This window comes from Pezoporus wallicus, unplaced genomic scaffold, assembly GCF_028554395.1.
Source record: "Pezoporus wallicus isolate ANWC-B61680 ecotype Strahan unplaced genomic scaffold, APGP_CSIRO_Pwel_v1 contig_13961, whole genome shotgun sequence".
In the NCBI taxonomy this organism is placed as follows: Eukaryota; Metazoa; Chordata; class Aves; order Psittaciformes; family Psittacidae; genus Pezoporus; species Pezoporus wallicus.
The window spans coordinates 66,183-92,334 of NW_026639900.1; the positions used below are offsets into that span (position 1 = coordinate 66,183).

The following is a 26,152-nucleotide window of genomic DNA, read 5'->3' on the forward strand; positions in this document are numbered from 1 at the left end:
TTCCTCTTCTCTCCTCCCTGTCCCTTTACGATCACTCATTTTCAGGGCAATGACCCTGAAGTTTTAAAGCCTGTCCCAAACTCCAAGCACGGATCAGTGAGCAGTTAAGAACAGGACAATCAGCACTGAAGTTCAATGTTCAAGATGTTCTTATTGCTCAAGCAGTCACCCAAGGTATCAGTAGAGAAAACCTAATGAAGGATCTGGGCAGCTTTGCTCCTTAGCCTCAAGAGCAGCCTTGCTCATGCAGAGAGGGCAGGAAAGGGGGACAGGGAGCTTTACTACTGGCCACACTCTGCTGCCATGGGAATGGGTGGAGGCTGGACCACTGACTCGGATCAACAGCTCATCCCTCACCTTCAATTCAACATCCAGCGACCATTTTAAGGGGTGGGGAAAATGGGTAATGAAAAAGGAATTTTGTGCAATTCTTTACATCACAAAAAATGCAGCTCTTCCCAGAAAAAAAGATGCCCAAGAGGCAAAGCTCATAAACTCTGCCTGGCCTCAGGGAACCCCTCCAGGTACCACTTTTTCCTGTGTCAAAACAAAAGCTTCTGTCACCTAGGCAGAACTTGAAGCAGCACCTTCTGGCTGGAAACTGATGGGTTTGCTATATTAATTTCTCAGCTTGCTGTCTGCAGTTCCAGCTGCTCCTCACTCCAGGGATGCACCTGCAAAGTGAATGGTCCCTCTTCAGCCTGCCCTCTGCCAGCAAACCCCCCCCCCCCCAATCCTAATTTTAAATCAGGTCCAGTCTATGGGCTTTGTTCACACTGATGGAGGCTGAAACAGAGAGGTTGAAGAGTGGTGATTAAGGTGGTTCCAGCAGACTCAAATGCACTTTGTCAATGCACTTTTATGCCATGCAGATGCAGTAACATTTTAAGGGGAAAAAAACTAAAGCATGCAGCACAGGGATGGGCAGAGCAGATTTTAAGCAGTTAACGATTAGACAAAGGAGTGAGAAACATTCCCAGCTTTGCTCCACATCTCTTACTGTTACAAGGCTTAACCAACGGAACAGACAATTTAAAGTATCTTTTATATCTCTCCCTCCTATTTTGCAGCTGCCAGCAATTTCTCCTTCATTCTTAATGTTAAGTTTGACCATTAAGGTATCATGACCAGACAAACTCTGCTCCCATTACTAAATGTTATACAATCTTAGACTTGTGTAACGGCGCTTTAAATGAGTGCTTTACAGAGCTGACTCTTATTAATACTGACTTCATTACTCCCTACTGGCAAAGGAGCCACGTGTAGGCAGCATCTCCACTTTAAGGTCGCTTTACATCACCACAGTGGCTAGCTGGGTGCTTCTGCACATGGGAATGTGGCTCTGGGTCATTGAGGCACCATGTGCATCACACTGGGAGCCAGACCTTGGCTGGTGACTCACAGCTAAGTGCTGTGTGGGCTCTGGTTTATGCTCCTTCCAAGGGGTCCAACTCCTGGACCCTGCCAGGCCACACTCAGCAAGGCAAAGCTGCACCTCCTCAGTGTGGCCATTGCTCTGTGCCACCACAACCTGACACAGGGGATGGTAAGCTCTGCAGTATGCTGATGCTACAAACTGCTCCTCTCATTCCCCCCTGCACTCCCTGTAACAGGTTACTAACCACGAGTGAGACCTGCGGGAGCCTGGTCTCATACTGCTGGGTGCCCTGCATAACAGATACAGGAACTTCCTTACCTCCCCTCTTCTCAGTCACCATGAAAAAGAAGCCTTAAGCATGTCATTACTGTAATAATTACCCTTTTCTTTGGTACCAGCTCCTTTTCCTCACTCAGAAAATAATGATTAGACCTACCAGGCAAGCATCACAAATAACTTCCACACAAGAACACCTCCTGCCAGCCCCTATGGCTGACAAGTCAACAGTTTGTGACTGCCATCAGGAAACCAACCAAATTAACCTCTACAGTTTAACAGAAAGATGGTCTTAAACACTCTTATAATAACAAAACCCATCAATTTAGACTTCAAACTGGTCTTGTGTGGTTTTCACAGCACCAGGCACTGCAGGAGCGTGACCCAAGGCTGGGCTCTGCACACTATGGAAGACCAGCATTAATAATCAAGTGTATTTCCCCGAGCTCTCAGAAGTTTGTGGAAATACCTGGTTTTTCCCACCTCTCCCCACACAAAAAGGTTTTAATCAGCTTTAACAAACAGACAAGCAAACAAACCTTTAATTAAAATACCCCTAATATTAAATTCCTGAGCTGAAGGCTTCTAAATAGCTTTGAGAATCCCTGAACATCCAGGTAACGATGCAAGACGGGATAACTGAGAACCCCGGCTGCCACTGCAGCCAGGGCCCCTCACAGCGACAGGAGTCACCCGATTTTCCTTTCAATTTCCAAACAGCAGGAACAGATTCCTGCCCTTTAGTACTGCAGAGCTGGCCACAGGGGTTTCTAATTGGCTTATGGGCTTGATGCTTAAACCCACCTCGGGCGCTGGCAGGGTCTGCGCTGACCGCAGTGGTGCAACACTTTAACTGTGACCCAGCATCACTCCTCTCCCCCAATTACAAGAGCACTGGGTTTAGTTTTTGCTGTAAACACACCTCGTACGTAACTGTTCGTCTGCAGGTTCTTCAAACACCGGGTCACACACTGTGAGTGATGGTTGTTTTAGTCTTTTATTCAACTGTCATTGGTACTGGTTATTTGGTGCGTCCAAACCAATATATGAAACCTGCAAGCTAAGAGAGCAGCAACACAGCACAGCCGTTGTAAACAATTTATTATCGTTTTCTACCTCAGGTACTTACAGGAGAAAAGGCATAAAAAAAAACCAACCAAAAAAAAAAAAGAAAAAAAAAAAAAGAAAAGCACAGATGGACTATTTACAAAAAATGAGAAAATTCACAACAGCAGAAATGTTTGCAAATCATGCACACCAGGACAAGTTCACAAAAGCAAAGCAATTCATAGCAAAAAAAAACCCAAACAAAATAATAAGAAGCCATACAGATTAAAGAAAAAATGCTATTGCCTGCAGGAAAGTCAAAAGAAAACTACCCAATTATTACATCAAGCATCTTTAATGAAATGAACAGCACAGCCGTGTATTGTAGAGCCTTTGACACTGACATTTTGAACAAGTGGATTAACAAACATTAAAATGCATTACAGTTCTACTGTAAGCATGCAATTTACTTCTCACAAACTTATGAGATGGGTAGAAACACTTCAAGAAAACCAGCATTTAAATAAGATGTGTGTTTGCTACCCAAATGTCAGAACCTGGTCTTGTTAATGAAGCCAATGGATGGAGCCATGGCCGCATGGGCTTGCGGCTCCTCTGAGATTTGGGTGGAGATGAAGAGGTGCGATACAGCTGAAGCTGGCAGGGGAGAGCTCATCCCATGGTTTGCAAGCAAAGGCTGGAATTAGAATCAATCACACAGAGAATGGGGGAGCATCACTGGTGACAAGGCATTGGACAGGGCAGCAGCTCCCCAGGCCCCGGTTCTGATGGCTTCTAGCAACCTCCTCTATTGGAAGGTGTCCCTGCCCGTGGCAGGGGGTTGGAACTGGATGAGCTTTAGGGTCCCTTCCAACACAAACCATTCCATGATTCTATGATGATTATGAGAGCTCTAGAAAGAGCCAGCAACCAAAGGGAACGGAAGAGGAGAAACCACATGTGGGTCTGCTGCACCCACAGCCACCAGTCACAGGGTCACACCTGCAGGCACAGGACACTCATTTTGAGCAATTAAACCCTGTGTTGCTAACGATCCTAGTGACAGGAGACGCTGGTGATGATTTGTGCTACTGCTCAATGTCGCTGTGTTAACAGGAGCCAGTGTCCCTCTTTGGGGCTGTTTGTGAGACCCCCATCATTGTGTTTTGCTTCCATGATAAAATCACTTCTAAGAAGTTTGTGAGAAGTCATGCCTTCATAACGCCCCTGATCCCCATCCTTGTGAGTTACATTCCAAGTGGGCATTATAAACTCATCACAAAGCAGAGGAAAAAAACCCCAATAAACCCCAAAAGGAAATAAAAAGCAAACTCAAAGCAGTGAGGATATGGAGCCTTTAAAAAAGAGAATTTAAGAGTCCAGTCATTCAAACCAGCCAGTAAGAGCAGCAATTTTTCAGTGGACATTGATATTAAACATGGACCACCCAGGCTTTGTCTCGCTCTCATTAGCACTGTAGTAAACCCCGATTAATTTGTTATGCATCTTTAAGAACTAGTTGATAAAAATTATGTCTTGTGAAATCGGCAAATAGTCTGCAAAGTGAAATAAGAACAGAAATTAATAGATTAAACTGAAAAGATAAGTCCCAGAAATTAAAAAAAAAAAAAAGACACAGAAAGGGAGTGTTTGCAATAAAAAAAACAAAGAAAGAAAAGAAAAGGCTTTGGACTGAGTTATAGAGGAAAAATAGCATGATGAGAGGAGACACAGCAGTCACCAAAGCGATCGTGTGCGTCTCACCCGTGCAGACAGGGAGCAGAGGAGGATGCGGGATTGGACCCATCCAGGGGACCTGCCAGCAGCTCCAGTATGGAAATTGAAATGCAAATAGATGGATCATGACATCTGTACCCTCGCTGCACTGGGACAGTGGTGAGCACCAGCAGGACAGCTCAATTCAGATGGGCATTCCAGTTGGGACTTTGATCAATGAAGTAAACGGGCAGCACAACGCGAGGAGGACCTGGAGTAACACCCAGCGGCAGGCGAGGAGCCTGCGGGCTGGTGACTGCCCCCAGCACAGCCCTATGATGACACCCCCCGGGGACAATGAACCCCCGCCAGGACAGCCAGGTGCCAGCCCAGGCTGGTGTACTACAGGGCTCACAGCACAACTGCACTGCAGCAGAAAGCACGGCCAGGTCTCCGTAAGGAGCCTCAGAACACAGCTCCGTACCTAGATGGTATTATTTTTATATCTACACTTATCATACACATCAGTGCAGTCGCAACCCCACTGCTGGTCAGGCACCGTGGAGCTGGGAGGCAGGCAGGGCTGCCTGGGCTGCTCCTGCAGGAAGAGCCAAGGATTTCTCTTTTCCTATCAGACACGGGGCATCTCGGTGGACGGCTCATTGAAACCACAGATTTCTCTCAGGTTCACACATGCTCCTATCTCACACCCTGAGCCACAGTCGTGCCGTGGGTGCCACGGGCAGTTCTGCAAGTGCCAGAACACTGTAAGGGAAGGGTTGGGGTGTTCAGGCTCTTCTGAGGTGGATGACTACGTGCTGGAAGCACGCTCAAGCTGTTCATCCCATAGCACTAAGTGCCTTTCCCCATGGCTGGTCAGTCAGGATGCCAACTCCATTCCTTCCCATGGGTGTCTGGGGGACGAGTAGGTGCTGGATGCCACAGGACATGGCTCCCTCCAGCAGAGAAGGGTGAAAGGGGAGTGGCAGAGCCCCACAGACAGCTAGGACACAGCACGACACAACCATGCGAGTGGCACTTCCACTGCCATTCCCACTGCAGGCATGAGCAGCAAGTGCTGGCACATCCCCATCCTCAGCTCCTGACTTGCTCCCTGGGCACCCTGAGCTATGCTCCCATGGCACAGGGCTCTCTGCTGCCAGCATTCCTCCCTCCCAACACCTGGCTCCAGTGAGCTCACCCCATCCTGCTGATGGGCATCAAACCCTTCACACTATGCCTCTGGCCAGGCTCCTGTGCACTGCACTGCTCTGACAGGTCATGGCTCTAGAGACCAGAGTCCCACATCACCTGGGACAAACCACCTAACCATCCTGTGACTGGTTCTGACTGCTGTTAAGGAACAAAGAATCTGAGTGGGAGTGGAGCAAATCAACATGGGCAGAGCAACAGGGCAGGGAAATCCAAGCAAGGCAACAGAGGACTGTGAGCATCTCCCCTTGGCTGCCCTGCTCCTGAAGGCACAACTGGTGCCTGCAGGTGGGTGCACCTCCTTTTCAGTGCTGACAATCCACTTGGGTTTTCTCCTGCCTATCCAGTCTCTGCAAGAGACTAAAAACAACCAGCAAATAACTGGAAAGCCTGATTTGAAAAACAAGGCCCTTATCAACACGAGGGCTAGAGTCAAACGGTGCCTCTGCTGTCAGCCAGCAGACACGCTCGTTTTAGACATGTTTATAATTAAAGTCGTCTAAAAGCTGCCGATTTTCATCATTTAACTTATCAAAGGTGCCTCTAATTCAGCTGTCTTCATACGAATCAGCTGCTACAAGGAAAGGAGGAGGAAAGTGTGAGACAACATGTGAATGCCTTCTGAAACCTCCTCTTTAATTCAACTAACGCTGCACCCTGCCAGCCTGGACCTCTGCCATCCTCTTGTCTCGAAGCTGGCTCCGACTGGGAGGGTGTAGCAGGGGTGGGAAAGAGGCAGATGAGCTTTAAGTAGAGCATTTGTGAACGGAAATGGCAATAAGAACCAATCCTAACAGCACTGCCTCCTCTGGTGTTATCAGTCCTGCAAAACCCAGACACTACCGTCCCAAAGACACTGTTTGTCCAATGGATGTAAATAACACGCATGCTTCCAACACAGTGTTTTATCCTAATGACCCAAAGCAAAACATGAGGCTGCATCTTGGCCCCAGTGGGCCATGGGTAGAGCCCAGCATCCCTCCACATCCTCACCCACCCTAAAGGACCTTCCCATGAGGGTGTTCAGCCCCAGTTCGGTCCCACTGCTGCGGCTGCTGGCAGCCACATCAAGGAAAGGGGCAAACCAAACCAGAGCCAAACTGAACCATCAGCACACAGCTAGAAACTGCGAAGGACACCAGAGGTATTGATAAAGAACACAGGAAGGTTGGACTTTACACTCCAAGACTGCATTTGTAATAAATACACACTTACCAGAGGACAGAATGGGAATGTGTGTGAGAGTTTGTGCGTGTATCTCTATAATATACATGAAAGTAAAAACCCATCAAAGGGAGGGTAATAGCTCTTAAATTATCTCTGTTTCTGTATGTTTTAAGAAGTTTGTTTTCAAATAACCAGTACCAATTTACACGTTAGCAAAAAATGGATTTAAAGGCTGTATATATAGATGTCTATTTTAAAATAGCAAGAAGATCTGCTGGTGTGTGAGATGCTCCCTGCAGACTTGCCTGTCTCAGCTTGCAGCTATGGAGTTAAAAAGACAGGAGAAAAAGAAGAAAAGGAAGGAAAGAGGGGAACAAAGTAAATCTGGAAATGAAATGTACATACCTGGGAACTGATAGCTGTAACTGGGGGCAAATCCGGGATATCCTCGGCCATACGTTGCAACAAAATTTGGGTAACCTTGATCAAATGCACAAAAAGAGAGAAAGAAAGAGAAGTTTGAGGATTAATGAAGGTTTTTTGTTGTTAAACACAATGCAAGATGACATGGAGGATGGGTGAGGCGATGCTACGGAACGTTATCAAACCCCCAGATTTATTCTGCTCGTGCCAAGCTGCCAAAGGTTTGGGTATTATCTTGAACAGAAACCCCTGGAGCTGGCTGCCCTCCCTGCTCGCTAACTGCTGGGCTCTGTGCACGAGACCTGTCACTCAGGTAATTAACATGCACTTTGGTATCTCAAGTCCAAGGACTGTGCATACTTGTTAGCTGGAAGAGTAAATGCCAAATGCTAAGGCTAAACACATAACACAGGTTTGCTCTGACATTTGGAGAGCTTACAATGAATGTACTTTGCTTCAGAGCTATTGACAGTTGGAGATTAAGGTAGTAGTAATTCTTTATCCCGGGAGTGTGAAGGACAACAGTTAACACATCAAGAGTTGGAGGCAGCCACAGCAATGAGCCAAGGGAGTCAAAGAGCTTTTAATTTTTCAGGAAAGTAAAAACCCATGAGAAGTGCTTCTGAGATAGGCGCAGAAACACATCCAGCCTCGGACAGCTTTTGAGCTTTATCATGAGAATATTGGTTAATAAAGATGCTCGAGTTACTGCACCAGGGCCAGGTTGGACGGGGCTTGGAGCAACCTGCTCTAGTGGAAGGTGTCCCTGCCTGTGGTGGGGAACTGGATGAGCTTTAGGGTCCCTTCCAACCCAAACCACTGGAGCCCAGGCACACATTTAGCAGCCGAGCGGCTCTTCTGGGGGGTCTCCTATCTCTGCTTTTATTTCTTCTTTAATCCACTCGTACATCACACAGCTATTCTTCTGCCGCTGCGAGTCCCTCCGCTCCTGATGAGATTTATCCATACATACAACATCCTATTAATCATAACCTAAAACCGGAAGATAAAAATGCTTGGATGAATTTTGATTACGGGATTAAGCAGTGCCAGGGGAAAGCAGCCCCACCATCCCGGACAGCACGCGGCGGCTTTCAGCGCTGTGTACACACTGCTTAGCCCCTGCTTATTTATTTCACAGCTCAACAGCTGGATTCCCTTAGAAATTAATCACCTCTGTCATTAAATCAGCTCTTTCGGAGTTAAGCTTTACAGATCTTTTCTCCTCTTTCTTTAAAAAACAACAATATTGATAAATGGATTGTCTGCTCAGTACGCAGCGCCATTAACAGCGCTGCGAGCCCCACCAGCAAAACCACCTCCGTCCTCTCCGAGTGGCAACCACGCAGTTTTGGTGTGATCCAGCTAACTTCAGGAGCTGGCAGTGGGGTGCAGGATGCATCCCTGCCGGGATGCTGGTGGCAGCGCTGCCTGGGGGGGCTCTCGCCTGCATCGCCAGCGCTCCGCGCGCTCGAGGTCGGGCAGATGAAATCATAAATTTATAATACAACATTACTTCAATTTTCCTCTTCATTTGCTGCTGCAGTGCCCAGCTCTGCTCTAACGAGTCAAAGCCTGAGCCGCGCAGGGGAAATTGCCTGGCTGAATATCAATAGCGCATTAACACCATGCCCATGTGGATGCTTCATCAAGCCAAATTATGGCCATGCTGACCTACCCACCACTCCCATTAGATGCCATTCTCTCATCCTGCACTGGGCACCGAGCAGTTTAGTTGCTTCAGTAGTCCTGGGGAATGATCAGTCTGTAATCGTCCCTTGTTGCTACACCAAAACCCCAAGTTTTGCCTGGATTACCTCCTCCAAAGTGAGACCCTCCTGAACTCCAACCAACAGCCAACCCTGCTTTCCCAGCATCACTTCCACCCAGCTCCGACCCCAGCGCAGGGTGACCTTCACCCCACCATGCTCTTGGTGGACGAGGATCCTGGGAAGACAGGAGACCCGAGCTGGACTCCTGACTCCCCGCTATCCCACCCTCTCCAAGGCCGATCTATCTCCTGCTCCACGGGAATTAAAGAGCAAGGCTGAGGCTGTGTTTGTGGGTGCTGCTGTGGGAGCTTGGGGGGGTCACTCAGCTGTGCCAGCCCCCAGGAATCCAGTGCTAACGAAGGGCTCCCCATCCCAAATCCCGCCTCAGGGGCAGCTGCTACTCTATTAAACACCGCCTGATGGAAAAAAGGAATGACTTTCTTTGAAGGGCACGAGCTTCTTTTATGCATGAGTTCAGCCTACCTAGACTGTGTGCAGTAACACAGAGCCTGCTCTGCCTTGAGCAGGGATAGAAGGAGCCTGGTGGAGACCTGAAATCTGGTGTTCATACAGACGCTGTTTCGGCTGTCCGAGAGTGCAAGCTTTATGGGCCGAGTGCTCCTGTCCCTGGAGGGGTTTGCAAGTTAAAAAGAGCCCAACTTTAATATTAAACACCAGCGGGTCCAAGACGCCCATCGCCAGAAGAAGTGAGTCCTGTGGGGCCCCAGCTCAGACTGAGCAGTGCTTCAGCTGCCTCCAGAGCTGAACCCCATAACAGCAACTGTGACGTCCCACAGGGAACTGCTTCAGATGGGAGGGGAGACAGAGACAACTCCTATCAACACTGCTCCTCAGTTGCCTTCTTTTCTTTTTCCAAGTTTTCAGTCCTGAATGGAGGGGCAAAAAGCCATGGGGCAATGCAGTGACACCTGCATGCCCTTCGGTGACAGAGGTGAGGCTTCTGGGCACATGGCAAGCTTCTGGACCACCGAACATCCGCCGCTCAGCCGCAGGTGCGTGTCTCGCCTGTGAGGGGGGATACGGGGCCTCTTCACCAGCATCCCTGGCGCTGGGGAGCAGCTCTTCAGGCCGGGTGGGCTGCCAGGGAGACAGAGGTCCTGGAACTGAACCCACGCCAGCCTGTTCTTTATGCAGAGTGGCTAATGGACGTCCCTGGTCTCCCCTGAGCCTGTGCGTGTCCCCTCAGCAGACAGAGCCCGAGACAGCCCAGGAGCAGCCCTGGCAAAAGGCTGAGCCTGCCCACGCTCTCCGAGTCAGAAAATCCTTTCAGAAGAACACTTTAATTTTGTTCCAATCAACCAAATCATCACAGAAGCGGCTGCCTACGCACCTTTAGACCCCGGCTGCTGCAGGCTCCTCGGGGAGGCTGTGATTAATGAAAAAGACCAACTTCCTTAATAGCTTCGGAGGGAGCCGCTCCCCGCTCTTTCCTTCGGGCTGTCTTGTGTGTTCATTCCTGCCATCCCCTCCTCTGCCCATGAGCAGCATCTGGGGAAGGTGACCTTGAACAAGGGCTTCTGGAAACAGGTATATAAATCCTCCACGAGCAGCCCCACTCGCTCCGTTTCAGTCCAGCAAAGGAGGAATGGGGCAGGGCTGGCACCAGCCTCCCGGGATCCTTGGCTACTACAGACGCTGCCTCCGGTGGGACATTACTTCGTGCATCTCATCACTTGATGGGTTAATTACCCCCTCTCCCTGTGGAATGGGGCCCTACCTCAAGCAGCTTCAGGGCTTGGGAAGGAGCAATCGCTGTCCCTCATCCCCCTTCTCAACACTTGGAGGCAGCCTTTGAAAACGGGGCTTTATAATGGCCATCCAGACAGCTTCACTTTTGTGTGTTGTGATTTCCTTGTGCAGCACTTAATTATTTAACACGGTGCCACTGTAGCAAAGCAGGAACTTGGAAGATGAAAAAAACAGCTTGAGCAGATAATGAAGCATCTGGCCTTCAACATGAATCAATCATTAATTCTGAGCAAGTCACTCTCATTTGCAATCTAACCAGTGTGCTGTGAGAGCGGCCGGAGCAGGGCTGGTTGGGGTGACCTGACCCACCCCACTGCAATGGGACAGGGATTTGCCAAGGGGCACCTAAATTGCTGGCTCTGTGCAGATGCAGATCTGCTCGCTGAGGGCTTCTTCCCTTGCTTCTTATGGCTTGAAATGATATTTTTCCAGTGTGCCATCCTGGTGGGAATCACACTGCACCAAGGACTGAATTTTCCCTTCAGGTCACTGGGGTGGACTCTGGCTCCATTCACTCCTTGCCTGGCTGGAGGGAGAAGGGGGAGGGATCCTGCCCTGGGTCGTTCGACCTGCCCAGGGTGACCTGGGCTCTCTCCTCCACCACCTTCACTACCCCAAACCTCAGGAACCGCGAGTGGTAAAGGCAGAGAAACAAGAGCAATGAAGTGCCTATGCTCCAGCACCCTGGTACATGCAGGCCACCAAATCACAGGTTGACGAGGACAAGATAAATATTTTAACCATAAAATGCAATTTCCAAACACTATGGGGCAGGGTGGTGGTGGAGTGTGGGGACAGAAAAACAGATGATCAGTGGAAGTAACTGAATTACACAGCCCTGAAATGGATTGCTCCAGCCACGCGAACAGAAGCGCTATTAATTCAGAGATAAAGCAAATAAGGCAGGGAAGTTTTCCCTATCAAATCAAGCGGGGCCTGAAGTCAGATGTCTCAGTGTAACAGCCTGATCCTCATAAAACAGTCTCCTCTGACCTGATGCTCACTCCAGAAGCTTTGGGATCCTCCAGCATCTCAGCCAGCCCATCTCAACCTGCTTGGCAGAGCTCAGGACAACCAAGCACCAGCTTTCAAGGCTGGTTTTTATGCGTGAGTTTCTGGGATCATCTAAACCCAGGACAGAAAACTCAAAGCATCCCAGAGAGGCTACATATGAGGGACACCAGCCTGAGAAAGGCTCATTCCTGCCTGGGAACACCTCCAGATGCCCTCTTGTTCATGCATGCCTTATGGAAACAGAGGGTGCCAACCAAGGGAAAGTCCAGTGATACGAATAGAGCAGGAGGCTGAAAATGCATGGGGTTGTACAAAAGTACACTGGCAATGGATTAGCAGCGTTCTGGCTTAGCAAATCTGAGCAGAGAGCATCAAGAGGTTGTCACGTTATAAAGAAAGAAGAACTATCCAGGCAGAAACAAATGAGAACCAACTGTAAGTAAGCAGACCTTGTGCACAAATAGAATGTTGCCATTAAATATCATTTATCCCATTTAATTGGTATTTCCTGGACACAATACTCTGGACTAAAATACCATTCCATCGCCTTCAAACTTGTAATTACTGTGGTGCCCTGCACTGGTGCGCTCCTCCCTGCTCTCCCCATCCTGCGGGCCATGGAGGAGCCGGCAGGATTTTCAATTACCTATGCTGAGCTGTCAGAGGTACCTTTAAAAGAAGGGGAATAATGTGTGACTCAATTCCTCTAAAGAAGGGGAGAGATCATTTTTAGTCAGAATGAACACCCTGCGTCTTTCATCATTCTATTTTTGCCAGGAAGAGTAAAACAGCCTCTTTAAAACATCCATTTAAATGCAAATTTCTATATTCCAGGAGCGGGGGGGGGGTGTGTGTTAATCATTTACCACAGACAGGATCATTCTCCCCACTCCATCCCTACTGAAGTTCTAGACCCGCACCCACACGGCTGCAGGGATCTGCTCACCCCTATGGCTTAAGGGTTCAGGAAGCAGGGAGAGACACAACACAGGAGCCGCTGGCTGCGGGAGACGTGTGGTGGCCACGGCACTTACCCAACATTCCCATCCCTAGCATAAAAGCGTCCATGGTATACGGTAATCCACGCGCCCTTCCTCTCGTCCCTGGCGGAAACATCACTTCTTTAGGTTGTGCTTTCTTACATTCTACCTATTGAGCAGAAACATGTACAAATGAGATGCAAATGAATTCCATGTAAATGTCAAATGCAGAACTGATCTACTTAAGGGGGTGGGAGGTTTATTTTTAGCATCTGCCTCCCCACACCGCCTCCCCCCCTCTAAGGTGAACTTTAAGAATAGCGCAAACGGATTTAGAAGAGCAAACGTGTCTGTCTCTTTAAACACACAGAGCAAACCCCACTGGAAAGATGACAGAAGTGCTGATTTAAGAAGTTCCTGAAAGGAAAACCTGGGCTGCGTTCCCTTCTCAATGGCACTCGCGGGAGTGGAATGAATGGAGGGAGGTCTCCAGCACAGCTCTATTGCAATCGATAACAGAAAATGACTCTCGGTGATCATTACAAAAAGCTCCTTTTAAAATAGGAATAAAGAATCGATATTTCTACCCAGCAGAAAATTTCTGTAAACCCTATTAATAAATGCTCTGCATTCTTTCACTTCCACTTGCTCCTGCTGCCTTCTGAAGTTGCTTAATGCCACTCAAAGCAATTGCGAGTCTCCACCAATGCCTTGGGAGAGACAGCAATGCAGGCCAACCAGCACCAGGACACCCAGGAGCCAGCAACCCCACCAGGTCATGGTTCCCAGCCTCTCCTTGGCTAGGGAAAGGGAGAAATAAAGCACTTTCCCATGTTTTCCAGCTCCGGCACCACCAAGTTGCCCCCTCAAGCAGACTGCCTCTGTGCCAGTAAGCTGCTCTGGAACTAACCAGTTATCCCAACCCATTTCTATGGCTCTACACCTTGCTCTGAGCAAAGGGTAAACCCTGCAGGCGTACAGTGCAGCCCTGAATGGGATGCAGGGAATCTCCAAGCCGCTGCCTGCCCCATCTGTATGGTTGGCACAATGAGAATTGCTGCTCTGAGGTTAAGGGTATTACCCTGAATGCAGAGGTTTGAGCCTTATGCCTTTAATTTTGCTCTTCAATCAGTTCTTGAACCCTCTTTGCACATTTAGGTACCCCCCATTCCTTGCCTGGCCAGAGTGGGGGCAGAGTGGGATCATCACCAGCCTGCAGACAAGGGCTTGGGAACGGGGCTGCTCTCTGTGCCTCCTGTATCACCTCCATCACTCGCACAAGCAGGCAACCACCCCAGGCAAAGCTGGGATGCAGGATAATAGGTGCCTAATAGCCCGATCAGTGACTGTGTGTTCATTGTCTTATGAAAACCAACCGCCTGTTCCTAGGCAACCTGATCAGTGGAAATTCCAGGTTTATACAATTTTCATTTAGGTAACATAAAGGTTAACTGCCTGTAATGGGAGGATTTTAAACAAAACCACCTACTCCTCCTCCCCGCTGCACATCTCCACAGACCGTATTTACTTCACTTGCTTGCAACACTTCCCGAAGCTACAATGCTCAGACACTGCCAGTGCTGTCAAAACACACTCTTCTTGCACGCAAACTGCCCCAACCCAGTGAAGTTTGAAGCAAAATTCTTCTGGAGTTCCTCTTTCGCCATTTCTCTGCCAAGAAGCGTTTGGATCCTTGCAGGAGGCAGCGGGATAAGAGCAGAGGGGGACAAAGGTTTCCTCTGCCTCCTCTTCAGTGCTGTTGGGGTAGCAAGACCTCTAGGAGAGAAACACCCCAGCAAGGGTTGTGGTGAGGACCAGTGCGTGCTCCTGGCAGGGTCACCAACCTGCACATCACCCCTATCCCCTACACACACACACACGTACAGATTCCATGCAGACACGTGGCAATGCAGATACACTACTGAGTGTGCAATGGAGACCCCCAAGGTGCCCCACAGGGTTCCTAAGCCCTAATATTAAGAGAAAAGAAAGGAAAGAAAACTTCCATGCAATGATGTACGTGGAGGTGCTGCTGTCAGAGCAGGGATGGGGACAAGGACAGTATGGGATATGTGTGCTTAGCATCCAGCTCCATCACTATCCTATAGGGATGAAGCCTACAGAGCTTTCCAGGGAGCCTTGAGCCTGAGCCTTGATGGTTGAGTTTCAGCCTAATCGGGTTGTGTGCCTCCCCCAGAAGCCCCACAGCCCTCTCCATCAACCACCCCGAGAGCTCCAGGCCACACAAGCTCCAAGGCTGAGCACGAGCACCAGCACCAGCCTCCTCTCACCAACACCACACTGCCTCAAACCGTCCTTCGCTTATTTGGGATCACACTGGGGTCATTTCACAGGAGCAGCCCATCTGATTTCTGCAGCACCACAAGTGTGTCGTTTCATTTCACAACTGCATCTCTGTGGGCTGGCCGTCACGCGCAGCGCCGCGGCAGCACCGGTTACACCTCGTGCTGCAGACGGCCGGGCTGACAAAAACAACCCAGCCTGCCTCGACTGACAATTAACAGGAAAACGAAGTTTGGATTAGCACCGTCAGAAACAATAACCCAGTAATTAGCTTCTGCAGCCACGGACCAGCCTACCCCTGCTCTCTGAAGGACCAGCCTGATCTATGATTTTCACAGCACACAGGATATAAAGGGAATGGCAGTGAGCCGCAAAGGAGTTTTACCTGGGATTTAAAGGGGAAGGGAAAGTCACCAGTAGGGAAGAAAAATAATTCCTAAGCCTCTGTAAACACATTTACCCCACATCGAGGGCAAACATATTCTCTGTTACCCAGCAGAGACTATTCCCTCCTGGGAGGGATGAAATGCAAGACAGGGGAACAGAAGCCCTGTCCCTCAATGCCATCCCTTGGGAAGGGGCTGCATGACCCCATCCACGGCAGCACATCTGGGGTAGATTTTCACATTCCCTATTCAGCAATGTCAGGCCTTGGGGTGCTCTTCAGAAGCTGCTCAAGCACCATTCCATCGGCAAACAGGGGAAAAGCAGCAACAGGAGGTGCAGCCCCACGTTAGTCAGCAACGTGGTGGGTCTGGATGGTGCCGCTACACCAACAGAGCAGGAAAAGGGGAAAAATAGGGCCCAGGCTGCTTTTGCGCGAGAAGCCATCCCACTCCTTCATGGGGCATGGGATGGAGATGCCCATAACCATCACACAGCCATGAGGGTAAAACCCTGGAGGCAGCAGGGACATCCCAGTGTGCCGGGGTGTGCAACAGGGCTTCTCCAACGAGTGGGGTCCCTCAGGGATCGGTGCTGGGACCGGTCTTGTTCAACATCTTCATTGCTGACATGGACACTGGGATTGAGTGTGCCCTCAGCAAGTTTGCCCATGACACCAAGCTGTGTGGTTCAGTTGATACCCTGGAGGGAAGGAATGCCATCCAGAGGGACCTTGACACGATTGTGAGGTGGGCTGATGCCAACCTCATGGAGTTTAACCATGCCAAGTGCAAGGTCCTACACCTGGGTCGGAGCAATCCCAGGCACAGCTACGGGTTGGGCAGAGAAGAGATTCAGAGCAGCCCAAGGAGAAGGACTTGGGGGTGTTGGCTGATGAGAAAATGAACATGAGCCGGCTTCAGTGTGCGCTCACAGCCCAGAAAGCAACCGTGTCCTGGGCTGCATCAAAAGGAGCGTGACCAGCAGGTCATGGAGGTGATCCTGCCCCTCTGCTCTGCTCTTGTGAGACCTCACCTGGAGCATTGTGTGCAGTTCTGGGGTCCTCAACATAAAAAGGACATGGAACTGTTGGAACAAGTCCAGAGGAGGCCACAAGGATGATCAGGGGACTGGAGAACCTCCCGTATGAAGACAGGCTGAGGAAGTCGGGGCTGTTCAGCCTGGAGAAGAGGAGGCTGCGTGGAGACCTCAGAGCAGCTTCCAGTATGTGAAGGGGGCCTATAGGGATGCTGGGGAGGGACTCTTCATTAGGGACTGTAGTGACAGGACAAGGGGTAACGGGTTAAAACTGAAACAGGGGAAGTTTAGATTGGATCTAAGGAGGAAATTCTTTCCTGTGAGGGTGCTGAGGCACTGGAATGGGTTGCCCAGGGAGGTTGTGAATGCTCCATCCCTGGCAGTGTTCAAGACCAGGCTGGACGAGGCCTTGGGTGAGACGGTTTAGTGTGAGGTGTCCCTGCCCATGGCAGGGGGTTGGAACTGGATGACCTTAAGGTCCTTTCCAACCCTAACTATTCTATGATTCTATGATTCACGAGTCCATGCTCAGCTCTGTACATAATCACCCCCAAGAGCCTGCCCGACGTGGGCTCTCTGTACATAAATCTGTCTCTTGCACAAACTTCCAGTTCAGCATTTCTGTACATCTTAATACCTTCCAGGTTCCCTGCACGAGGGATGTGCCTCGCTTGAGCAGCCCAACAAAGAAAGTTTTAACTCTAAGGCTAAGAAAATAAGGCAGGGAAACTAAAATTCACTATTTTTGTTTAGTCTACTTTGGAGAATGAACGTTCCACTGGGGTACTCTTGGGTGAAGCTGAGCAGTCAAAGCCACTGGAACCAAGGACAGCTGAGATGGAGAGTGAAAAGCCTCTTATACCCAGCGCAACAAAACAGGCTGTCAGCTCTCAGCACCAGGATGTCTCAAACCCCCATGGCTAAAGCTTTCCAAGGAAACCTGGGCTATTTTGAGGGAAGCAGAAGGCTCACGTATTCACAATGCACAAAACCCCCATTTTACCATCCAAAGACAAGGCAACTTTGTCTTGCCAGCAACGTGCGATTCACAGTTAGCTGAGATTCGATTACCTTGGGGACATCGCGTCCACTCCTGCCATGGCCAGCCCAAACTATCCCTCCCCTAACAGAGAAATCAGTATTCAGGCAGTCCTGCTGCAAGGGCAGGGCTACACCAGAAACAGAAGAAAGGTTAGAAGCGTATTTAAACACATGCATTAGATCATCGCCGAAGGTGGGGTAGGGACAATGGGATGTCATGTCCTCAGACTGTAAGAGAAGTCAGCAGCGATGGGTGAGCAGAGTCTGAGGTTCATCAGTTCACTCTGTCCCCAGAGCACCCAGCTCCTCCTTGTCCTGCAGGACCCAGCCACCCTTGGAGAACCTGGCAAGGACGGCGTCACTCTACAGCTCAGGAGTGGTGTCACTTAAAGCACACTGAAGACAAGGCTATAGGAATGCATCCAACCTGCAAGAGGTCTGCAGTGTCCTTCAGCTGACAGGCGGGTTTCCAAAGCACCTCCAGCCTCTCCCCAGCACCACAGACATCAGTGACACCTTGGGTACCCGCCTGCCCAGCACCGGCTCCTGTCACCCTCGCTGCAATGAGCCCTGTCCAGAGCACCCACCACTGTGACCATCAGCCTCTTCACATCACTGTTCACACACCTCTTCCACAACACCCTGGCACGTGCCAGGCTCCAGCTCTACAAGCTGGTTGCAGGGATGGAGGTGCCTTAGACTACAACATATGTGGATGAAAACCCAAAGGCACACGTGTGTGATACATACGTCTACAGCATCAGCACACAGTGAAGGCTCCCAGTCCAGGGAGAAGCCTGGAGAGGCCCGATCCATTAACAAAACCCATTCCAAAAAGCCCCACAAACCCAACCGTGAGAGTGAGAAACAGCCACAGGTGCTGTGCAGCATCCAAACCTCGTTTAAACCAGCCTAACATCTTAGTCAGCTGCTCTAAATCCCAACTTCCATGCAAGTGCCTGGGCTCACCACACTGCTCACCAGCACTTATCCCATTATACCCATGATGTGAACCACTCCATCACAATGGGATCTGAAGGCAAACAAACTACTCCATCCCGTTTCTTTTCCAGCTGCTTCTGCACCCCCTTAGAAAACCAGGTTTCTCTTTGCAAAGCAGTCTCCTCACATCAAAGCAACTATATTCAGGGGATAGCTTGGTTGAGTTCTATTTGTTCCCCCTCCCTGCAGTGTTTGGAGAGCATCTTTGGCCTCCCACGTAAATTCCAAGTTTCATTTATTAAATACCTCGCTGGCATTTTCTTTCCACTTTCACACTGCTCGGTTAATATTACATTTGACATTCTAAGCTTTACAGATGGCAACAGAAGCAGAATGCTAAAAATAGCCTGCCAGGGAGACGGGAGGCTAGAAATAGGCTCCTGAACAACAGCAGCCCCAATACTCTCTGCCTGCCCCCATGTTTGGGGAAATGACAGCATTCAGGAGATGAGGAGGAGCAAAGGCCAGGCAAACGGGCGCCCATGGAGCTGTAGATGCTCCATCTGAGCAGCCCGGTGATGGGGATGGGGCACCCCTGTCCCAGCTCACTGAGCAAACCTCATCACCTCGAGCTGGAACCTGTCCCCATCGCAGCTCAATGTTAGAGGGGGACACACTAAAAATGAAGCCAGGGTGGTCAGGCTCCAAGGGCGCTGTGGAAGGTCCAGCAGTGCCTATCCCTGACCCCCAGCCAGGTTACGTGTCACCTGTGGCCACCTGTACCAGCTCCCGGTCACACGTGCCTGCACAAGCTCTCCCGGCCCTGCATGGGTTTGGTAATTCATCTGCAGACACATCAGCAAGACGATGAGTCAGTCCCAAGACAGGATCATGTCTCATCTCCTCCCTCGTGGGCTGCTGCAAAATTAGCGCTGGAGAAGAAGTGACAAGAGGAGAACGCTCAAAGCCTCCTGGCACCTGGATCGTGCACCAAGCAGGCACATTTTAATGACCCACAACAACAAAACACCAACAGCCCACGCTGTTTCTTTGGCTCTTTGTGATGTTCCTCGAGTGCTTTTGCCCTGTCGCATCCTCCACATCCCCTGCACTGCTGTCACCTTCCCGGGGAGCCTTTCATCTGGGAAGAAATCCTCCCACCACTCCTCCCCTAACGGGGCTGTGCCAACATGAGTTTTACCACGCACGAGTGCAGATCCTGCTATGAAGCATCAAACAACGCGTCCTGCCCTGCTGCTGGCACTGGTTTTGCTGGGATACACCAGCATCCTCCATCCAGCTGCTCGCCAGGGCAATACTGGGCAGCACTGATTTGTACCAGGGGAAGAAGGCTGAGCCTTGCTGTGTGAAGTAACTAAACCCACAGAGTGTGACGTGACATGCACCCACCCGTGATGAAGCAGTAGGAGCATCCTGGAGTGTGGCACTGCAGCTATTCCCTCCCAAGTGACAATCTTACCTACATTCACATTCTGGGTGTTAATACTCTCTTGCTGGGTCTGTCGGCTGGATGTTGTGGGGGTGGCTGGGGTTTGTTCTTTGCGGTTTATTTTAAGGCAGATTAATCAGCATTTAGTAACTCTATATAGGGAAATGAGCCTCCTCCACATCCACACGTGTCTCAGGCCAGGTATCGCTGGTGGCAGGCAGGGAAGCAGCGAGATGCCTGGACAGGGCAGAGGCAAAGCCTGCGGCACCCATCCGAGATGGAGCCAGAGGGGAACTGCCCCAGCCCTGCCTGCCATCCCACCTCTCGGCTTGCCAAGGGGACCCTTCCTTTTATTTCTGATGCATATTGCAGTGAGGAACAATATGAGGAATATTATTTCGGTGCCCTGGGAAAAATTAGCAAGTCAAATATTGGATCAGGCCTCCAGCATATGCCAAGGAGATTGCTTTGATCTTATCCACACTAAAAGCTCTATTATTGAATTTAAAGTCTGTGAACACATACCAGACCAATATACAATGCATATCTGAATACACATTTGAGAAGCTGAGGATGTTTTGACAAAGGGAAAAGGAGTATTTTAGCTGAAAGTATCAAAGTTACTGCATCAGTTGAAACACAAATGCCCTTCTTCATCTGGCGCAGTGGCTTTACTGACAGGGCACCCGCAGCCTGGGACCTGACTGTCACTTAGGAGAAACTCCACTCCTGGCCTGGCCTGGCAACTGATTGTGGTTTGATGGCAAAGCCCTGACTTCCCAGGGGATATGGTCCAGCACCAGCGCCCGGGCAGCATCAGGTGCAGCGTGCCGACACCCAGTGAACCTCATGGAGGAGGCTGTCCCAAAGGGCCACCCCCCGGCATGGCACGTATCTGTGACAATGGGCACTGCAGGACAACCCCAACTTACCATTTTATTATTGATTTCGTGGAAATGAATTTCACAGACTTTTTCCACCACGTCTTCATTTTCAAAAGTTACGAAGCCAAATCCTGTTTAATAAAGAAACAAAAAGGGGAGGGGGGAAGAAAAACACGAGTTAAGTCCAATTTCATCCCAGTAAAGCATCACGTAGAGACTTGGGAAAACTTTATATATGGATATAGAAATACACCTCCTGTCTATGGAGCTGCTGCTGAACTTGCTGCAGACTAATGGAGGGAAGAAGCATTGTCTCTAGGAAAATGAATATGGTTCTGTTCCAGCTCTTCCATAGGATTTAATGGAGAATTAAAACCTCCTTATGGATTTTTTGATCCATCCTGCAGAATTTAATGGATAGTTACACCCCAGGTACATGATGGCTCAGAAACTACAATCAGGCCATATTTTTTTTCACACCTTATAGGTTTTTAAGAGCAATCTCGACAAAACCCAATTATATTTCTATGGAACCGTATTGATTTTATCTCTTGTTTAATTCCACAGGACCTCTCCATTAGAGCTGACTCATTACGAGACCCAAAGAAATAAAAATACGGGAAGACAGGAGATGACTCCTCATTTAGAGGCAAGGAAAATCCCACCCCACTGCTTCCCCACGTATGCAGCAGCACTTTGTGCTTCCACTGAGGGGACACCAAAGGTCCCCACTGCTGTGTGCTGGGGCCAGCAGCGCAGCCACAGCAGCTCCATCCGCACGGATGCAGCCGGCCCCGCGGGGCAGCGCGCTCCGGAGGTGGTTATTTGTCCCTTTCTTCCTGAATTACTTCCTCTAATACCTCATCAGGACATCCTGAGGCCTCCAAGAAACCATTACGTTGAAGGCCTCTGATCTAATAATTCCTCTCTTCTCTGCTGCTGCTTCAAAGGAGCCCTGGATTTGGGCTGGTTTAGGGCCGTTTGATGCCTGCTGCCTGCCTGTAGCTGTACATGGGATTTGCTCTGCTGGGGCCACATGAAAGAAATCTGGCAGCCCACCCCAGCTCTACAGTCATGTTCCTGAGCAGAAAATAACAACCAAGCTCCCAAACAAAAACCAAGCCAATGTGCTACATGTCTGGCAAAGGCTCGATGCAGGACTCAACACTGACACCAACAGAGCTAATGCAATCTTAAAGATGTGACAACAAGATGAACTTCAGACTCCAGACTGCACTGGAGATTCCAACACTGTTTCCAACACTGGTGGAACAGCACCTGATGTCTTCCTCACCCCAGGCTCCCAGCCAAAGGAGCAGAGCTGGGGCATCCCCAGCAGCACCCCTTACCCCTGGAAAAGGGGTAGGAATCCAACACTTCCAAGTGTTATTGTCCATGTATTCCATAGGTAGCTCTGCACTGTGAGCATCCCTCCGCTCAGCCACGCACAGCATTAGAGCAGCTGGTCTTTGCTGTCTCCTATCTGCGTTTCCATCCATCCGCTGCCCATCCCAGTCCCCCGGCTGTTGGGGAACACAGCAGTGAACCCTCACGTCCAGCCCACTTTGCTATGGACAATTCCCATCTGCAATCAGCACCAGCAACCTGCTCCCCCCAGCAGACCCAGTGCTCCCAGTATACGCCCAGCAACACGTACTTTCTGTGCCAGGGTCCCAAAGCAGTACTTCATCATTCTAAACACACACAATTTGCTGCAGTGGGGCACAGCAGAAATATTAAACCAGAAGGGTTGTTTTTTTATAGCAACCTACAGGTACAAGATGTATTTTGCAGGCTACAATATTGGAAGCTGTGAAGTACATTTCAAGGTGAGCTCTGAACAGCTCCCAGACACGTTGTTTGGGAATGCACAGTACGTGTAGTGATGGGGAATGCTCCCATCCCTCTTTGGACCCTCTTATTGGGGGAAAACCCAGCAGAAATGGTTTCTAGAGCTCCTCCACGGCACAGCACATCATCCGGCAGCACCTCAGGCTCAACCCCAGCGCTCAGAACACTGGTTTCCTTTGCACCTACAGCATGTAGCAGCTTGAAGTATTTTACTTAACCCCAGTGCTCGTTTGCCTTCTAAATTACTCCATTTAAAGCTACCTGAAACAGACCCATAGTTAAACTAGAATGTCTGTGGTTAACTGCCTGCGTACGGCATCCCAGGAATCCCGGAGCACGCGGTGCTGGAGCCGGGACCGGCACCTCGCCAGGGACCAGCAAAGGGACGGGTCCAGTGCTACAAGTCATTACTTGTTCGAGCACCAGCAACATCTTCATCATTAGCAGCTCATTAGCGAGTTCTGCAGTTGAGGGCTTTCTCTTTCAACTGTAGGCAGGTCTCAGTGCCAGGATGGAGGGGAGAGAGGGAATTTAGAGGAGATCAGCCTTAATATGCCTACCACCGCCAGAAAGCCCACTGCAGTCATTACACATTTGGACCCAGGAAAGAAGTTTCCTGTTCTCATCCCACTCCATATGGCTTAAACACAGGTTTATCAAGGAATCAGTTGTCTGATTACATCGGATACCCACCCAGCTTTCTGCAGTACAGATTTCATCACAAGAATCAACCCCTAGGTGTCAACACTCATTTGCAGGTCTTCAGAAGATCAATGCCACTTCCACACAGGCCAGTCTAGCTGGCTTGGCAAGGAAAATCATGGGATGGGGTCTGTAAGGAAACCCAACTCCATCTTTTATTCCTTCCAGCAGCACATGGGGCACTCCATCCATAGCCAAAGGCTTATGATATTTTATCTTTACTATTACCAACATCTTAACTGATTGGGAAGCAACCAGAGGATTTTAACCTACACACATACAGGCACTTAAAACCCACTGGATGCTATTCAAGAGATGCCACTGCTCCTTCAACGAACAGTCTCCAAGAGATCATATGCCCCAGACTGAAAAACTTCATAAGAGTCATGGGCAATGGGTCACTTTTTGCCTCAGACTGTAGTAGGTGTAATACTTGACTTGTAATAGTCGCACACACACATACACACACACAATTACCGCGTGCATGCCTTATTAGTTAGCATAATGAATACATGCTCGATTGAAATTACCCAAACTCTCAGAAACCTGCCTGGACTGAGCAGACAATTATTTCTGCTGAGAGGTACTAAGAGTCAACAAAAAAAAATGGCTCTGGGAAAGTGTATGGAGAAGATTAACACAAAACAAAGGCGGCTCTTTAAAATGGTGACAGAAATAGGATTCCGGTTGTCAAGGAGCACCCATTTAAAAATGAAATTATACCGCATCCTTCTGAATGAAGCTATTATTGGAAGCTAACAAGCTCTATTTAAGAGATAAGCATTTAACAGAGTCAAACGGTTGGGGTTTTTATTCAAATGAATAAAACTGAATATTCATTTGAATAATCTTTTCTGTAAAAGAAAAGACAAAGAAGAGGGAAAAAATAAAGTAAGAGGCAAACGGATGCCCCCCAAACGAGAGGCTGCAAGCCAAACCTGATGACTGAAGGAAGCTGAGACCTGCATTTGTGACCTTCAGCTTAAAAACCCTTCCTTTAGCATCGGCTCAGAAAACAGAGTCATTTCATCCTCTTCATCTGGTGGTTAATGGGCACCATCAAGCACCCAGACAATGCGCAAGGATCATCCTGAGCCCAGATGGGACGACCCAGACAATGCGCAAGGATCATCCTGAGCCCAGATGGGATGATCTCCAAAGGGAGAGGGTTTGCTCTACCTGGGCACTTCTGCTGTTCCCATCCAGTCCAACCTCGCTGCCTCCCATGGCAGCAGGTTTTGGTAAGAGGAGGGCTCATTCCAGCATCCCAGGTCTGCTCCAGCCTGGTCCAGCTGTGGAACTGCTCCTGCCCACAGCAGCACACAATGAACAGGAGTCCACTGCTTCAGCTGGACTTCTTTTACTCATCTGCTAATGAGAACCTGAAATACTTGGGGGTCAGTTACCAGAGGATGCAGCTGCCTTCAGTTGAAGTACCCCAAGCTGAAGGTCCTTGGTACCCTGCAGACCAGGTCCCTTTTGGGCTGGGTGCCTGCAGAACAGGGCTTTGTCAATGGTGACTCACAAAAGGGGATTTCTTCACTAGGAAACAGCATTATTCAGAGGGGAGGGAAAATCTGGTTATTTCTTAGCACAAGGCACGATAGTCCCAAACAACCAAATAACCCCGAGTCCCCCCGAAAACGTTTACAATGAGCCCAGAGACACAACCCAGGTACTTGACATCCGACGGCGCAGAAGACATCCTCTGACCCACCTTAGTTACACCAAGAAGCCCCTCTGATCCAGAGCCTTGCTCAGCCAAGAAAGCCGAACAGCACTGGGGGGATGGCTCTGGGCAGTGAAGCAGAGCTCAGCTGCAGCACTTTCTGCTATGGTATTCCAGAACTAAGAGAAACATTGTTCAAATGAGTGAAACCATCAAAAGATTAAAATGATTTTAAAAACATTGGGTAGAAGCCATAAATAATATTAAGAACCATGCTGGAGATACCAAATGTCAGTGCTCCCGAGTTCTGCATTTTGGGTTTTTTCACACTCGAACCAACTATATTTCACACCTTTGTCATCACTTGAGAGGTTTTATGTCAACCCCAGTAAAATACAGCTGAGATGACGACACCATTGCTATGAAATATATCTGCTTTCTCTTGCTTGCTGGCAGCAACTTCCCCACAGCCCGAGGTTTAGCTGTGTGCTCAGTGTTATATATTGCAGCTGCGTCTGCACACACAGAGGACGTCACTCATCAGGAGGATCGCACGAAAGCAGCTTACCAGGTTAAAGGTCTCGCTCTTTCAAACCTATGCTGGCATTAAAACAAGGAAAACAAGGTGATTGCATCCTGCACCAGAGAGGTTAAACCCAGGTTAATGCTAGGGTGAGCCACTGACAGGCTCTGATGAGCAAACTGGGACCCCTGAGCCAAAACCACTGCCATCAGAGGCACGCACACCACTGCCCGCTGCAGGCACTGCTGCTCTGAGCAGAGGCTCTCCATCCACCAGGAAAGATGCTCTGGAGGGGGAAGGCGCTGGGACAAGAGCTGGAGGAGTCTGATTCAGCTCTCAGGCTGTCCTGGGGTCACCCGATGATGTGGAGAGAGTCGCTTTGTCTCATCTGCAGTGCTCCTCTTCACCCAGGCTGAGTCTGTATTGTCTGGTGAGCCGGCAGGGTCTGTGCAGCTGGGACTGCCTCTTACTGCATTTATAGCACACCAAAGCACCAGAGAGCTCCTTAAAGGGTTCTGGGAAGTAAGTAATCACCAGGGCTCTTTTGTGCCTGCACAATAATCCCAAAGACCAAGGGCAGGAGACAAGAGCACGGAGAGGAGAAAGGAA

At 49.5% G+C, this 26,152-nt stretch overlaps 1 protein-coding gene across 30 annotated transcripts in view; it reads right to left on the reverse strand.

The window, feature by feature from the left end:
• Positions 1 to 26,152, reverse strand: part of MSI2 (musashi RNA binding protein 2) — a 212,775-nt gene that overhangs the window by 28,988 nt on the left and 157,635 nt on the right. For 29 of the 30 annotated variants that reach the window (XR_008973069.1, XR_008973067.1, XR_008973068.1 and 26 more), the window contains 3 exons: positions 20,847 to 20,929; positions 12,810 to 12,924; positions 7,202 to 7,276 (listed from right to left, as the gene is read on the reverse strand). Coding sequence is in view for 23 of the 30 variants with exons in the window: in XM_057416706.1 (XP_057272689.1) it covers positions 7,202 to 7,276; positions 12,810 to 12,924; positions 20,847 to 20,929 (273 nt within the window). In the remaining 7 variants the exon portion in view is untranslated. Of the gene's footprint in view, positions 1 to 3,516; positions 4,258 to 7,201; positions 7,277 to 12,809; positions 12,925 to 20,846; positions 20,930 to 26,152 lie in introns of those variants that run through there. The other variant, XM_057416726.1, reaches the window with a different exon arrangement.